This window comes from Hirundo rustica, chromosome Z (genome assembly GCF_015227805.2).
Source record: "Hirundo rustica isolate bHirRus1 chromosome Z, bHirRus1.pri.v3, whole genome shotgun sequence".
NCBI lineage: Eukaryota > Metazoa > Chordata > Aves > Passeriformes > Hirundinidae > Hirundo > Hirundo rustica.
In genome coordinates, this window is record NC_053488.1 from 70,071,182 (window position 1) to 70,085,317 (window position 14,136).

A 14,136-nucleotide genomic window follows, 5' to 3' on the forward strand; every position below is an offset into this window, starting at 1 on the left:
AATCCCCTGGAAGGTAATGGGTGCAGCTAAACACAGAAACCATTTGCAGACACATCAAGAACAAGAAAACCATCAGAAGTTGTCAGGAGGGATTCACCAAAGGGAAGTCATGCTTAACCAACCCAATAAATTTCACAGTGCAGTGACTGACCTGGTGCATGACAAGAGAGAAGTTGGTATTTTGTCCCTGGACGTCTTAAGGCACTGTCTTCCGTAAGATCCATGCAGAGAAGGTGTTGAGGTATGGGGTGGATGAAAAGTGAAGTGGATTGAAAACAGGCTGAATGGCAGGCCCAGAGGGTGGCAATGAGTGAAACGAAGTCCAGTTGGGAGGCAGGGCCCCAGGGTCAGCACTGCCTCAGGCCTCAGCAAGTTTGCAGATGGGACTGAAGAGGGAGAAGTAGCTGATAAAACACAGGGGTTTGTTGCCATCCAGAGGGACCTAGAGAGGCTGGAGAAATGAGCTGACAAGAACCACCTGAAATTCAAGGGGAAGTGAAAAGTCCTGGACCCAGGGAGGAACACCCCAATGCAACAGAACATCCTGGGAGGGAACACAGCTGGGAAACAGCCAAGAAGGAACCCGGGGGTCCTGGTGGACACCGAGCTCAACAGCAGCCATTGTTTTGCAAAGAAGGCAAATGGTGTCCTGGTTGCTAGCAGTGGAAGTAGGCAATTCTTCCCAGCTTCTCAGCAAGAGCAAGGACACACCTGGAATACTGTCTGGTTTTGGGGTCTTTCCATACAAGAGACACAGTTGTACTGAGACCAGTAAAGGGTCACAAAGATGCTGAAGGGATGACAGCATCTCTTCTATAAGAAAAGCACTATTAAAAATATTTTGTAAAGCTCTTCCACCTTAACAGAGCTTGTCAGATATCACTGACAGTATTGCTGTCAGAGACTTCTGTTTTTTCAGGCAGGAAAAATAATCACTATTTACTATCTAAAACCCCCCTCTTGTTAGCATATCTAAGGAAGTAAAAAACAACCCAGGATTTCAGACATCATAGCTCAACAGAGAGCTGAACTCAACACTCATAGCAAAATGCTGTGTGAGAATTCCAGCTGAACATTTTCTACATTTCCCCACACCACTGAAGACACAGACAAAATATTTAAAGTGGAACTACTTTATTAAGTTGAAGACAAGTTATTACTGTCTGAAAGACTGCTGCAGTAGGAAAGCATTCTACAAGAGATAAGAACAGAACACAGTGTAGCAGATTCAAATCTACACGCATTTGATTCATCATTACAGGAAAAACCTAATTTTTCTGCATCTTGGAAAAGACAGTCAGACTTTAGAAGATTCTGGTGTACATTCAGAACAGTGTACATTAGTCAGAATCTCTCAACAAAAAAAATTATGTGCTTCAAATTGAAGAGCCTGCAAGTATCTTTTATCATCTTGTGGGACCTAAGTATAACCCTTAGCTAGGTCCACAGGCATATGAAATTAAAAGAAAAAAATCTTAAAAATAATTATTTAAAGCATTATCACAGCACTAGGAACTCAGCCCATGTAAACCAAGTTTTTCATGTTTTAAAATATTGATCCCCTGGAGCCTGTTTCAATTCTAGCTGGTCTGAAAACATTTAGCACTTACAGGAAGACCACCCTGGTAATAGCTTTGTTTAGTTTGGAAGTGAAGTAAAACAAAAAACCCAAACAAACAAACAAACAAAAAAAACAAAAACAAAAACAAAAAAAAAAAAAAAAAAAAAAAAAAAAAAAATCCCCAATCAATCAACTGTATCCCAGTGCCACATTAGGCATGTTTACAGTCTATAGTACGAAGTGCTGGCAGATGGGGAAGGATAGTTTCATTCTGAGGCAGCTGTGTGATACTACTTCCCAATATAACTGGAAAAATGATAATGAAAATTGAACACAGCAAAACCTACTGGCCTAGAAACTACCCCATCTTCAAGCTGATGATACTGTATCCTCATCTGCATTTCAGGAAACTATTCCTGTTTCAGCAGTAGGGAAGAAACAGCTTTTCATTACATATTTCACTAAAAAAAAAAAGCGCATTTTACTATATCCTAGGAAGTCAGCAACCACTCATAAGCGTGTACAGCTGCTGGTTCACTGAACTTTTAAAAACACTGTAGGAAGAGTACAGACTTCAGGAGGCAGAAAAAGCATTCTCACCGAAGTTGCTTCAACTACTCTACTAAAAATAAGTATATGAAATTAACTGATGCTATATGTATGCATCGATTCACTCTAGGCAGGTACAAATGTAATTCTCTGGACACCTGAACTGAAAATTGAGCAAGTATTACACTCTGCATATTTAGACCTTGTTAAAGCAAAAACACTAGTAACCTGCAACTAACAGGCATGCTTCAGAGCTTGCTGCAAAATCAATCTATGGCTTCCAGAGCTTGAGGAGGCCGTCTTCACTGTAAGTGGCAATCAGGTTCTGGTGGGGGTGATGAGCAATACCAATGACATCTTTTTCGTGGACCTAGAGAGTAAGCAGAAAGCCGCATTAGGAGAGTATTCCTTTAGCAGATTCAAGACAAATATTCTCTTCAAGAAACAACTGGAGGAAAGCTGGACTGAGGGTAAGATGCTTTGTGCATAGAGCAAAAGCAGGGGTACATAACCCCCAATATTCAGATCCAGTCACAACAATTTTTGTGACACAGCAGTTACTTTTTGTTGGATAAGGGAAGGTTCAGTGAAGTTTTACATCCACTAAAATCCACAATATCTAAGTGTTCCCCGTTAAATTTAGACATTCAAGCTGGTATTCGTCTAAGTTCAATCTAAAGCAAATTTAAACCTTATAACTTTAAATCTAACAGCTTTTTCAGATTCTCCCCCAGCTGGAGCCCACATCAAGACATTCAAGACATGCTCTCATTCAAGGAAATCTGAACAAATTCAGTCCCTAACTTTGATAATTACACAGTTCTAAAAAACCCAAAAACATTCTATGGCCAAATGTCCTGAAATTCATTTGTTACCAATAATGTCTGCTAGAGAGGAAAGGTTCTTTTGTCTGAGATTCTTCCTTATGGACTTCATAATTAACATTTACATCATCCCTGTGTTTAAAAGCCTGGAAAAGCTCAGAGCTGAAAACTTACAGTCAGAGTTCTCTCCAGTTTGCCCGTCACTGTGCTGAAGCAGTACAGCACAAAATCTTCACCAACACAGTAGATCCATTCACCACGAGGTGAAAGTGCACAGCAAACAAAGTCACCACCTTCTCTCTTACCAGAGCTAAAACTTCTTACAATCTGTAAAGACACACCCCAAAAACATTCGTCAGGGTTAAACAGCACCATACCAACACCATGTTTAGGACAAAAATATTTAAGTACAAGGTCTGTTCAGAACACAGATCTCTCCATAGCTTTAAGAGCTTTCTGGGTTCTATAAACTTGGGTTCAGAGGCATGCAAGCAAACCAGGGAAATCATGTTTAAGCCTGTTAGGTTAGGGCTAGGTTATTAACGAGGTTTTCTGCATTTTTGAAATGACAGAGAGACCTCAAAGGATACCAGTAAGATCACATACTTGTCCTTGCATATTCATGATGACAACTGTATTTGATCTGTTGCAGACAACGAAGTGTTCTGGGTTTTTAGGCAGCAGAATGACACTGTTCACAGTAATGTCTGTCCCAGCAGTGCTACCAAGAGACTTGAAGGTGTTGGAGCATTCTGTTGTCTTCACATTCCAAACCTAGTATAAAAAACAAAATAAAACCAGTTAGTTTTAAAAATTAAAGAGCTGATATGCTGAATTATTTCGGACAAGAGAATCCCCACATTGTAGGAAAAGGGGTGTCACAGTCAGTTCTGTGTCTAGAAGAAAGTAGAACAGGCAGTAAGCACTGCACTCATGTCCCCATTTCAAAAATGCAGTAGAGAGAGGCTCTGCAAGAGACTGTAAGCAGAGTAACAAATTCCATCAGTTCTCACACAGATCTACAGCAAAGTCACAAGTAGACTCATTACTGAAGATACCCCGGAGCCCTTCTTCAATGACTGCAACAATTGTAGCAAAGGAGTGGTAAGATAGCAAGAGTCTGAAGGTGTTCTTCACAAAGGGTACAAAGCCTTCTTACCTTCACTGTGCCATCGGAGGATGCACTGATAATGTAGTGGCCATCCTGGGTAAAAGTAGCTTCATTGACAAAGGAAGAATGACCACGGAATTCCTTTAGGGTTTTCCCGGATTTTAAACCATGAATCCTGTCAGACAACATAGATGAAAATGAGTAAAAAAAATCCACTCAGTAACCACTCAAGTAGATGCAGGACGAGAATTACTGCATTACACAAACAATAATCAACACTTTCCAGATACTAAGAGGTGCAGAAAAATGAGTTTGGTAAGGATCCTCTGCCTGTTATGTCTAAACAGTATTTGAGTATTTTTCTGAGTATAATTATTATTGTTTCTAAGATCCTTAGATCCTCACCTGCAATGATGAAGGGGAGAAAAGAGAATAGAGTAGGAAAAGAGAATATATTCACTGAAATAATTTTAACACCTAAAAAATTTTAACTATTGGGTTAATGTCACTACCCAACATGTCTTTACAGAATAATCAGAGTTAGACTCCGTCAAAAGGTGTACAGCTGAAGTACAAAAGGCAAGGGATAATTAAAAAAATCCCACACCACCAAAAAGACACCAAAAAATTCCAACCATACCAAGCCAACCCAAAATATCTTTCCCTATGTCCATACAGGATTTTCCCCAAGAGAAGCAGTGGGATCTGGAACTCTGGAGATTTTGAAGACTCAGCTGGACAAGGCCCTGAACAGGCTGTCCTAACCAAAAGGCTGGCTGTGCTTTGAGAAGCATAGTGGACTAGGAGACCTCTACAAGTACCTTCTAAATTACACTATTTTATAGTTAAAACTGCTTAATGAGAAAAATCTGTTTTCTCCCACATTCTCAGTCTATTTACCTGATTGTCTGATCAAAAGAAGCACTAAGAATTTGGCTGCTGTCTTTAGAGAAACTGAGGCATGTAACACCTTTACTGTGAGCTCTTTCAAATCTTCTCAGACATTGACCACTCTGGATTTTCCACACCTGAAAAAGAAAAAAGCACAAATAAGTGATTACCTTGTTACGAGATCACATGAGCTTAATCAGAGCCAATGCATAGCTGTTTCTGAGCCATGTCAAACTTCCTTTGAGTTTATACAGAATGGAAACATTACTGCTATTGCAAACTAATCTTTTTGGTCACCACCGCTCCCAACATACCATATAAAAAGATTTGTACCTTGATCTTTCCATCTTGTGCTCCAGTTGCTAGCATTTCTGTATCTCTGCTGAAGCACATACACAGCACTGCATCATCCATCATCATGAAGTTATCTTGTGCCTGATATTTCAGATCCTACCCAGAAGCAGAAGATTCATCAGTCAAAGTAGTGAAATCAATGAAATCTATTTTAAGGCAAAGTGCAAAACTACTAACAGTTTAAACTTCAGTTATGTTTTATAACTCATTGTAAATCAGACTTTGTTGCCTTGTAATACAGGGTACTACCACTGCCACCATTTTAAAGGCAGTAACTGTGTGGGAAGGTAAAGAAGTTATCTCAAAGAGAAATCTATGACAAACCAAACAACTACACCCACATGAATATTCCATGACATTTGAATGACCTAAACAATCTTCTCAGGTTCACAGTCCCTAAGAAATTAAACAAAGAATATAAACCCAGGCACTCTGAAAAATCAAAGTCATTCTGTGTGAAATACGGAGTAACTTACCTTCCTAATCTTTCCAGTAGTGAAGTTCCATACTTCAATGAAGCCATCAACTGAGCCAGTAACCAGATACTGTCCATCTGGAGAAAATCGAGCACACTCCACATGTGACTTCTGCCCAAACTGTTTAAAAAAAAGAATATAAGCAATATAAAAGACCCAACTCATTAAAACAAAACTGCAGTGTCATTATGATGATAAAAATACAGTACCTGCTGGAGGTATGTATTCACAAATTTAATGCTCAGCTACCAAAAAAAATCTGTCAATACACACAGAGTTGCATTTTTAAAAAAAGGTAAAACACCCCCCCCCCTTTTGGTCTGGTAATGTCCATGAAACTTACAACAGATACTCCACAGTTACAGCAGGAGCTGAGCTGGTTGTCTTTCTATGTCTGTTTTTGCAGTGAATTATCTATTAACAAACACCTTTCTAATACCTAACATATATCACAGTCAGACTTCAGAACTTCATGAATTTCTGAAGTTGCTCCACTTGGAGTGATGTTTCCCCACTGTAATTTTTACAGAGAATGTTTGTGGGGTTTTTTTAATGTCCAATTTTTTGATTTCTGAATTTTTAAATACAAATGGCAAAAAAAAAACCAAAAAAACCCCACTTCAGTAGCCCAAATGAAAACACAGGATCAGCAATGACAAACAAAACAAGTTCTGACAAAGCATTTTTGGCAAGTTGTTACTGAACAAAAATAGATTTTACAAGCTGCAACTTCACAGCTTCTGAAAAAGAGTTTAGGACACAAGTACTTCCCTGCACAAATAAAGAAGGGGACTATGCAAATTCCTGTAAACTGATTGATTCTGAACTGTGAGGTCAAAGACACTATGCAGTTATCTTAATCACAAAAAACATAAGCACCCAATCTTGTTAAAAGACCTAATCTCACACTCCCATGAAGAAAAGCCTTCTGATAAGATAAAGCAGAGAAAAGGAATGAAAAAACACAGGTGTGGGGGCAGGGGAGATGGGGAACTACTTACAACAAGGAAAAAATAAGCATTCAGAGGATATCTCCTTATCTCCCACCATAAAACACAGGAAGGAAAAAAGCGGCAGAAACACACAAAAGCAAACGTTACCTTAATATGCCTGCTCAGCTGCGTGGGGAACTTTTCTTCCTCGACATCTTTCACAGCTGCCTTGCCTCTGAACAAGTCAATTGTCATGCCGGGAGGAAGCAGGCCCTGGTGCTGCTGCCATTTCAATGCCTTTTCGGGAGATGAAAGCCACACCATTAGCTACCAGTTAACAAAGATCTGCAACACGTGAAACACTGTCTGTACCAATGAATACCCTCCGAGAAGCAGGAAGGGCTGAAAACACAGCAGAAAACGTGTGTTACAGAATGGGATTCTCAAAGTGCATACTGTGTCGTATATTTTATTCTACTGGAAGAAATCCACTGCTAAAGTGATGACTTCTTCTAAAACTGCTAAATCCTTGCCACATAGGAAGATTTTCTTAAACTATACCACGTTTAAGCTTTATTTTTATACAGTTGGAGACTCAACTATACCATAACTAGTTTTAAAAAACATAACTACTAAAATGTTTTTCAAGACTCACCTGCCCCAACAACGCCATAAGACGAGATGGAGGCACCACACTGACCTCTCCAGCCAAAGCTTGTGCAATAGCAGCTCTCCGCTTCTCTTTGCTACTCCCATCTGGGTATGCCTACGGAAAAGTTATTTTTGTGAAGTTATTATTCCAAATAACATTTTTTTCTCCAAAAAGACCTCTGTTGTTCTGAAACTGAAACCCCCTCCATATAAATTTTCTGTCCGGCCCCCAAATGAGCTCTTCTCTTTTGTGCCAATCTTAAAAACAAAGTATCATCAGGGTTGGAAAATATCTTTAAAATTAGTCCCTTAACTAAGTTAACTATTAACCTAACATGCTCTCAGAAAAACTGTCAGACTGATGTAACCCGTCAGAAAAAATGCCTTGTTTTTACTGTTACTACCTAGCACTGATTCTGTTCACACAACTTGTATTTCCTTCTGCTGCCCACATAACACTGAAAAAGCAAGCTGCACATGTGATCCTGTGGCAGGACACACGGCCAAATCCCCAAACTCCCAACCGCAGCACAATTCAAACCCACTGCCCTGCTGCCTCACGATGGAGCGTCACACACTACTTTCCCAAACACAAAAAGGTGTAAAATCATCAAACTGCACATTCCTGCTCCCCAAGACAAGAAAAATTCCAAAGCCGTGGGGCATCAGCAGCTTGCAGTGATGCTGAGGGTCACGCAAGAGAGGTCTCTACAGAAAGACATAGCATACCTCACGAGGATCAAAGTAAGATCTGGCCAGAAGGTTTTCGAGGTGGATGTAGCGCTCTGGCTGAGTTTGTTTCAGCATGATCATAGGATCCGTTTGTCTCAGCAGAGACCTGGCAGCACCCAGTTCTCGGAGCTCGATCAACTCCAGCACAACCTGCACCCAGAGACAAACGTCAGCATCATCAAAGAGTTAGCGGAAAACTCCACACAGAGGCTTCCAGACGGACCAGAAGAGTCCATAGGAACCCCGCGCTTACTCACCTGCTCATAGAGATCAATAAGAGTCTTGTCGGGCAGCTTCAGAGACTGTATGGCCTGCAGCACCGTGTCCCAGTGCCCACTGTTGATGTCCGCCACGAAGCTCTCAATGCTGTCCACGGTGTTGAGAGACACGGTGGTCTCTTCCTGAAGGGTGGCGAGCGCCCGGTGGAGGCTGTTTTCCTTCAGGTACTGCATGATGAGCCGGATCACGCTGCGGAAGAGGCACAGCGCACGGTCAGCCGGACCCCAGACACACGGGCCGCGGCGATCATCGCCCGCGGCCCTCGGTCCCCGCCACGGCCCCGGGGCCGCCGAGACCGCCGGGTCTCGCCTCCCTTCCCCTGCGCCGCTGGGGCCTGGCTCAGGGCCAGGGCCGGGGCCGCCAAACCGCTCCCTCCCCGCTCCCCCGGGGACGCCTGGTCCTCCGCCGCCGCCGCCGCCCCGCGCCACCGATACACTTACTCAGAGGACTCGATTTCGATCGACATCTTGAGCCGCCGCTGGTGCAGGAGCCGCCGCTAGCAGTAGTAGTGGTGGTGGTGTCGCCGCCGCAGCCAGGCCTTCCGCCAGCCCTTCCGCCGCGACTTCGACCGCGACTTCCTCTTCCCGTCCCGCCGTCCCGCATAAATAGCGCGCGCGCCTGGCCCCGCCCCGCGCCGGCGTGGATGACGCCACCCGGCCGGGAGAGCTCCGCCCAGCGGCTGCGGTGCTCGCGCGCCCCCCGGCGGCGGAGCGGGGGCGGCGCAGGGGCCGCCGGCGGAAGGCGGATGGCGGATCGCGGGCGTTCCCTGCAGAGCCGCAGCACCGCTCCGGCCGGCCAGAAAGGCCAGTGCTGGCCTGGCCTGTATCAGCAATAGTGTGACGGGCAGGACCAGGGCACTGATTGTGCCCCTGTGCTCGGCGCTGGTGAGGCCACACCTTGAGTGCCGTGTCCAGTTCTGGGCCTCCAAATGCAGGAAGGACGTTGAGATGCCAGAGAGCAATAGAGCTGCGGAAGGGTGTGAGCACAAACCCTTGGAGCAGTGGCTGAGGGAGGCTTAGCCTGGAGAAAAGGAGGCTCAGGGATGACCTTATCGCTGTCTACAGCTCCCTGAAAGGAGGGTATAGCCAGGTGGGGATTGGCCTCTTCTTCAAGCAACCAAGTGGCAGGTCAAGAGGACATAGTGCCTCAAACTACAGCAGGGAATATTCATCAGGAAGAATTTCTTTACGGGAAGGGTGATTAGGCATTGGAATGGACTGCCCAAGGAGGTGGTGGAGTCACCGTCCCTGGAGGTGTTTAAGGGAAGATAGGACTTGGCTCTTAGTGCTGTGCTCTGGTTGACAAGGTGGTGTTCAATGATCTCAGAGTTTTTTCCCAACCTAATTGATTATGAGATTCCACCCACTGCCGTTCATTCATAGGGTTCTCAGAAGATTCCCTGTGGTGACACAGGCATGGCAGGCTGCAGGTCAGGCATTCTAACAAGGACACACGATAGTTCCTTGGGCGCCTGTTTCTTTGCACATGCAGATTTGCAGGTGCAAGTCCAGGGTGTTAACTTGCAGATTGCAAGCCTTAAAAAGCCATTGTGAACTCTGCATCTCAAGAGCGTGGTCATGTCTGAAAGAATGACAGTGCACAAAGCAATATGAGTAGGGAAATTAATAGTATGTCTGGGTTGCTCTAATTATGGACTAAGAATGGGAAAAATGATGCTCTACTGGACAGAGCCCTTCAGTGGAGCCTGGATGAGCATGAGAAGACAACTCACCTTGAAACACACTTAAGGTGGTGTCTGAGTTTGGAACACAGGTATCTGCTAGGGAGGGGGGGGCCTCTAGGAACGGGGAATTCCAATCCCTTCCCTCCAAGTTATTACAATTCAGAAGATTAAAGAGGCTTTTCTGTCAGGGCTATGGGGAAAGGAATAACAGTTCTTTACTAGTAAGTATAACAAGGCAAACCAACAACAACTACAGCATTAATAACAAACAGAACCAGGAACCTCGAGGGGCTTTGTTTCACAAAGCCTGGGGCAGTCTGATCCCCTGAGAGCACCAAGCTGGAACGGTGGAAACTCCCGGGCTGGTGGCTGGAATGGCAGGGTGTCCCCGGCAGGCAGGGGGGTGTCCTGGCAAAGTGAGCAGTGCTGAAGGAGCTGCGACGGCTGGACAGGGCTGGCCCAGCTCCAGCAGGGCAGGAGAAGGGGCTCAGAATTGCTGGGCACTCCAGCCTCCGGCAGATGACGGATGGTGGTAGAATTCCCTGGACCGGACTCTCCGTTAACAGCGGACTCCTCACATAGTAAACAGCCGCCCGACCGTCCTCTCCCATGCCCAGAGCAGGAAAATGGAAGCGCAGCTCCCCCCAGCCCTGTCCTTTTCGCTCCCTGTCTTTTGTGTTAGTCAAGTACCCTCTAAGTATCAGCACTTTGTTTCCTAATAATTTATGGGGAAAAATTCTTTAAGACAAAAAGGAACAAATCTAATCCCCAACAGGTGGCTCTGGCAGTCCATCCGTCCTGCTTGGACTCTGACTGAGGCCAAAAGTCTTGTAGCCCTGGTTAATGCTGCAAGATGAGTAAAACTCACTGTGACCCTCCTGGCTGCACATAAGCTTCTTTGCCAGGAAGAGAGGCTCCTTGTTCCCTGGGCAGCACCAAGATCATGCTAGCTGCTCATGGCTTTCTGGCATGCAGCACTTCCCACCTGCACCCAATGATCCAGTGATATCACCCAGCCTGATACCAGTGCTAGACTGCCAGTGCATGGGGATTTGGAATCCACGGTATCGGCCCCTCCTGGATGGACTTCTTTTTGCTGTTTTTTCAGGCAAGTGCACTTTGCTGGATGAGCCATGGAAAATACAGCCATGTGTGAGAAACTTCCTCCCTTTGCCAAGGAAAGCTGTTCTTTGCTGTCTGTGTCCCCAGAGTACATAAGAAACTAATCAGATAGCATGAAGTTGAAAAAACAGTGAGCAAGGTACATGGCTAACATTCTGCATTCTGTTGTTTCCTCTCTGTGATCCCAACTAATTTTTTTTAACTGCTTTTCCAGAGGTCCAGGGTTTGCTTCAGGGAAGTATTGTTTAATTGTTGCAGGCTTGTTTTCAATGACAGGTGTATTTATGTTGTTTGAAGGCTGTTTTGAAAATAAGTCTGATCCAGACTCTAACAAAGAAAAGCCATAAAATCGAAAGATGTCAGCTATTTTTGTGCTGGCAGCACATAGGAATCTGGCTCAATTCCTCAGTAAATTCAACTGGTGCTCTCTTGCTGTTCTCCCTCCAGTGCTAATGGCCTCTAGCAGGAAAAACCCAACAGGCAGGCTACCCGGTCCTGAACTGTCCCAGTCCTCAGGATGGCATTTTTCTGAGAGGTGAATTCAGCACAGGAGCCTGCTAACAGAGTGGATGCATGCTGGTTTGCCTAGCCCTTCTGGCCCTCCTTCCCTCATAGATGGAGAGGGAGGTGGACACCCCAAGTAAACCTTCTTGTACCCTGCATGAAGTCAATCTGAGGAAGGGGTCCCAATGCTCCAAGTGCTGTGCAAGCGCACAAGAATCAGACTTAGACTTTGTGGCTAGACACAGCTACAGCCAATCTGATCTGGTGCCGGCTGAAGTCCAGTGTCTGGAGACCTCCAGGGATCCTTCCAGCCAGCACTCACAGGATGCCAGCTCTGGCAGAGCATTACATAAGGGAAGGAGAGGTTTCCATTTTATATTTTGGCTCCATTGGGGAGTGGATGCAAAGGGAAACAGTCTTGATGCAACTAGGCAGCACAGTTATCTGTAGTACACTGGAGCTGCCTCCAGTCCTCACTGGTCCCAGGCCCATTCTTTAAATGGAAGGTGAGCAAGCACCTTGGAATCAAAAATTTTAAGGCAAGATGTTTACCTTTCTTTCTGGCAGAAAATTTGATAAAACAGTTCTTTATTTTTTACTCCTGGTTCAAAAGTAGTCAGTTTCCTGCTTTCCCCTCCTTCAAGTATTCTGTTCTCTTGCTTCTCTGGGAGAGCAGCTCAAGCACCCAGCCAGGAGTGAGGTGTGCCTTATGCCAACCAGGTCACCAGTCTGCACTGGCTGTGGAGCAGGATCCATGAAGCAGATGGGTGCAGAATCACAGCCCACCCCACGTCCATGAGGACATCACATTCCCCACCAGTCAGATTTCACGTGCAGCTGTCTGCTGCCTCACAAGCTGCAAGGCTTGTTTCCTATGCTCCAGAGCTGTCCTATGGCACCAAGAGGCCACATATGCTTACAGTGACAATGAAGACCTTTCCCTGCTCTCTGAATGACTCTGGTGAAGTTTGGCTTTTCTCAGCTTTCAGGCCACAAGTCCAGAAATTAGTCCTTCCATCAAAAGGCATTTACTGTAGTCTCAAAATAAGATGCACCCCTCTGAGGCCAGCCTCTTGAGAGAGGCTGTGCTTGGGAAACAGCCTGCGTGGTTCCTGCTTCTCAGTTCTTGAGAATACTTTTTGTGGATCCGTGAAGAAAAACCCCACCCAAAGACCAGTGTGTCTCACAGGGAGAGACCTGTGAATGGAGACTGATGTGTGGTTGCAGGGAGTTGTCAAACCTGTGTGCAAAACCAAGTTTTATTTGTCATTGCTGGTGAGGCAGACCACATGCTGGGCCACGTGAGGAGACACAGATAAAACATCCCTTCTTCTGGGTATCCAGTAGGGAAGGATGTGGAGAAGCTACAGGGGGAGCAGCAAATAGCTGCAAGGCAGGAAAGAGTGTGGACCACATGGTCTGCTGGCAGGAGCTGGTCTTGGCTTGCCTGGATGAGGTGAGGCAGGAGGGATTTAACATCAGCTTGTAATTGTTGGAAGGGTAATTCCAAATGGCTGAAGGTTCACTGATAGCCTCAGCTGACCCAAAGAGGGGCAGCAGACACCTAGCTCTGGGACTGTTAGTCAGCTGCAGTCACCAGCAGCTCTGGGGCAAGCACCAGGGAGGTAGAGACACTGGAGAGAGGGGGTTTTAGTTGTGGAAACATTCTGTCCTGTGAAACAGTCCTGAAGAGGGGATTATGGTTGCGGCCACAGAAAGCCTGGAGAGGGCTGGGAGAGCCTTGTGTCAGTGGGGCTTGAATTGACACATTTCCCCCTCCCCCCAAGAGCTCTGGTGATGCTGGGGCCCCTCACACTGTGGACCACACTCTGTTCATCCGACCCTCAGCAGCACAGCAGGGAAGGTTGGTAATTTAGGCCAGTCTCTGAAAGATACCCAATGAAATGTATCTTGGACTAATTAGGCCGTAGGGCTCAGGAATTCAGTTCTAGTTTCCGGGCCTCTGTTTTGACCCCTCTTTCCTTTGAAGTTCATAGAGGAGAGGGGAAAGGAAATGAGAGGAGAGGCCCTACTTTTCCTGTAAAATGCCTCATTCCTTATAAAATCGTTTGGCAAAAATCTCTTTCAGCTGGACAAGCTGAATACTTTAATACATGCCTGCAGTCATTTTCCACCCTTGTCTCAATTATCCTGGATGCTCCGTCACTGTTCTGCATCAGTAAAACTGCAGACGCACAAATACTTCTCACAGAGGTAGCAGAGATCTGCAAAGGCATGTTAAGAGGGCTCCGAGTTGCAGCATTGTGTTATTTCCTGGGCCTACTGGAAGTGCACAGCACTATGCAGTACAGTGGTGCCTGGACCAGCTCAGGTCTAGGTTTTGAGACCTTTCTTCCAGGCTAGCCTGCTGGGACACAGCTTCCAGCTTTTCCCAGGCTGTGAGGAAACCACACTGAAAAACCTTGCTTCCATGTTAGCTTTGCACAAGGAGGAAAGCAGCCCAGG

The 14,136-nt window shown here is 45.4% G+C and overlaps 1 protein-coding gene across 1 annotated transcript; it reads right to left on the bottom strand.

The window, feature by feature from the left end:
* Window positions 1-1,117: 1,117 nt before the first annotated feature.
* Window positions 1,118-8,940, bottom strand: SMU1 (SMU1 DNA replication regulator and spliceosomal factor). Its single transcript, XM_040090859.2, has 12 exons — window positions 8,801-8,940; window positions 8,339-8,549; window positions 8,079-8,231; window positions 7,354-7,464; window positions 6,867-6,995; window positions 5,767-5,886; window positions 5,270-5,386; window positions 4,946-5,073; window positions 4,094-4,220; window positions 3,541-3,708; window positions 3,109-3,261; window positions 1,118-2,480 (listed from the first exon to the last, which is right to left on the bottom strand). Exons 1-12 carry the CDS (start codon window positions 8,824-8,826, stop codon window positions 2,382-2,384), a joined length of 1,542 nt encoding a protein of 513 aa, XP_039946793.1. The 5' UTR covers window positions 8,827-8,940; the 3' UTR covers window positions 1,118-2,381.
* Window positions 8,941-14,136: the final 5,196 nt, after the last annotated feature.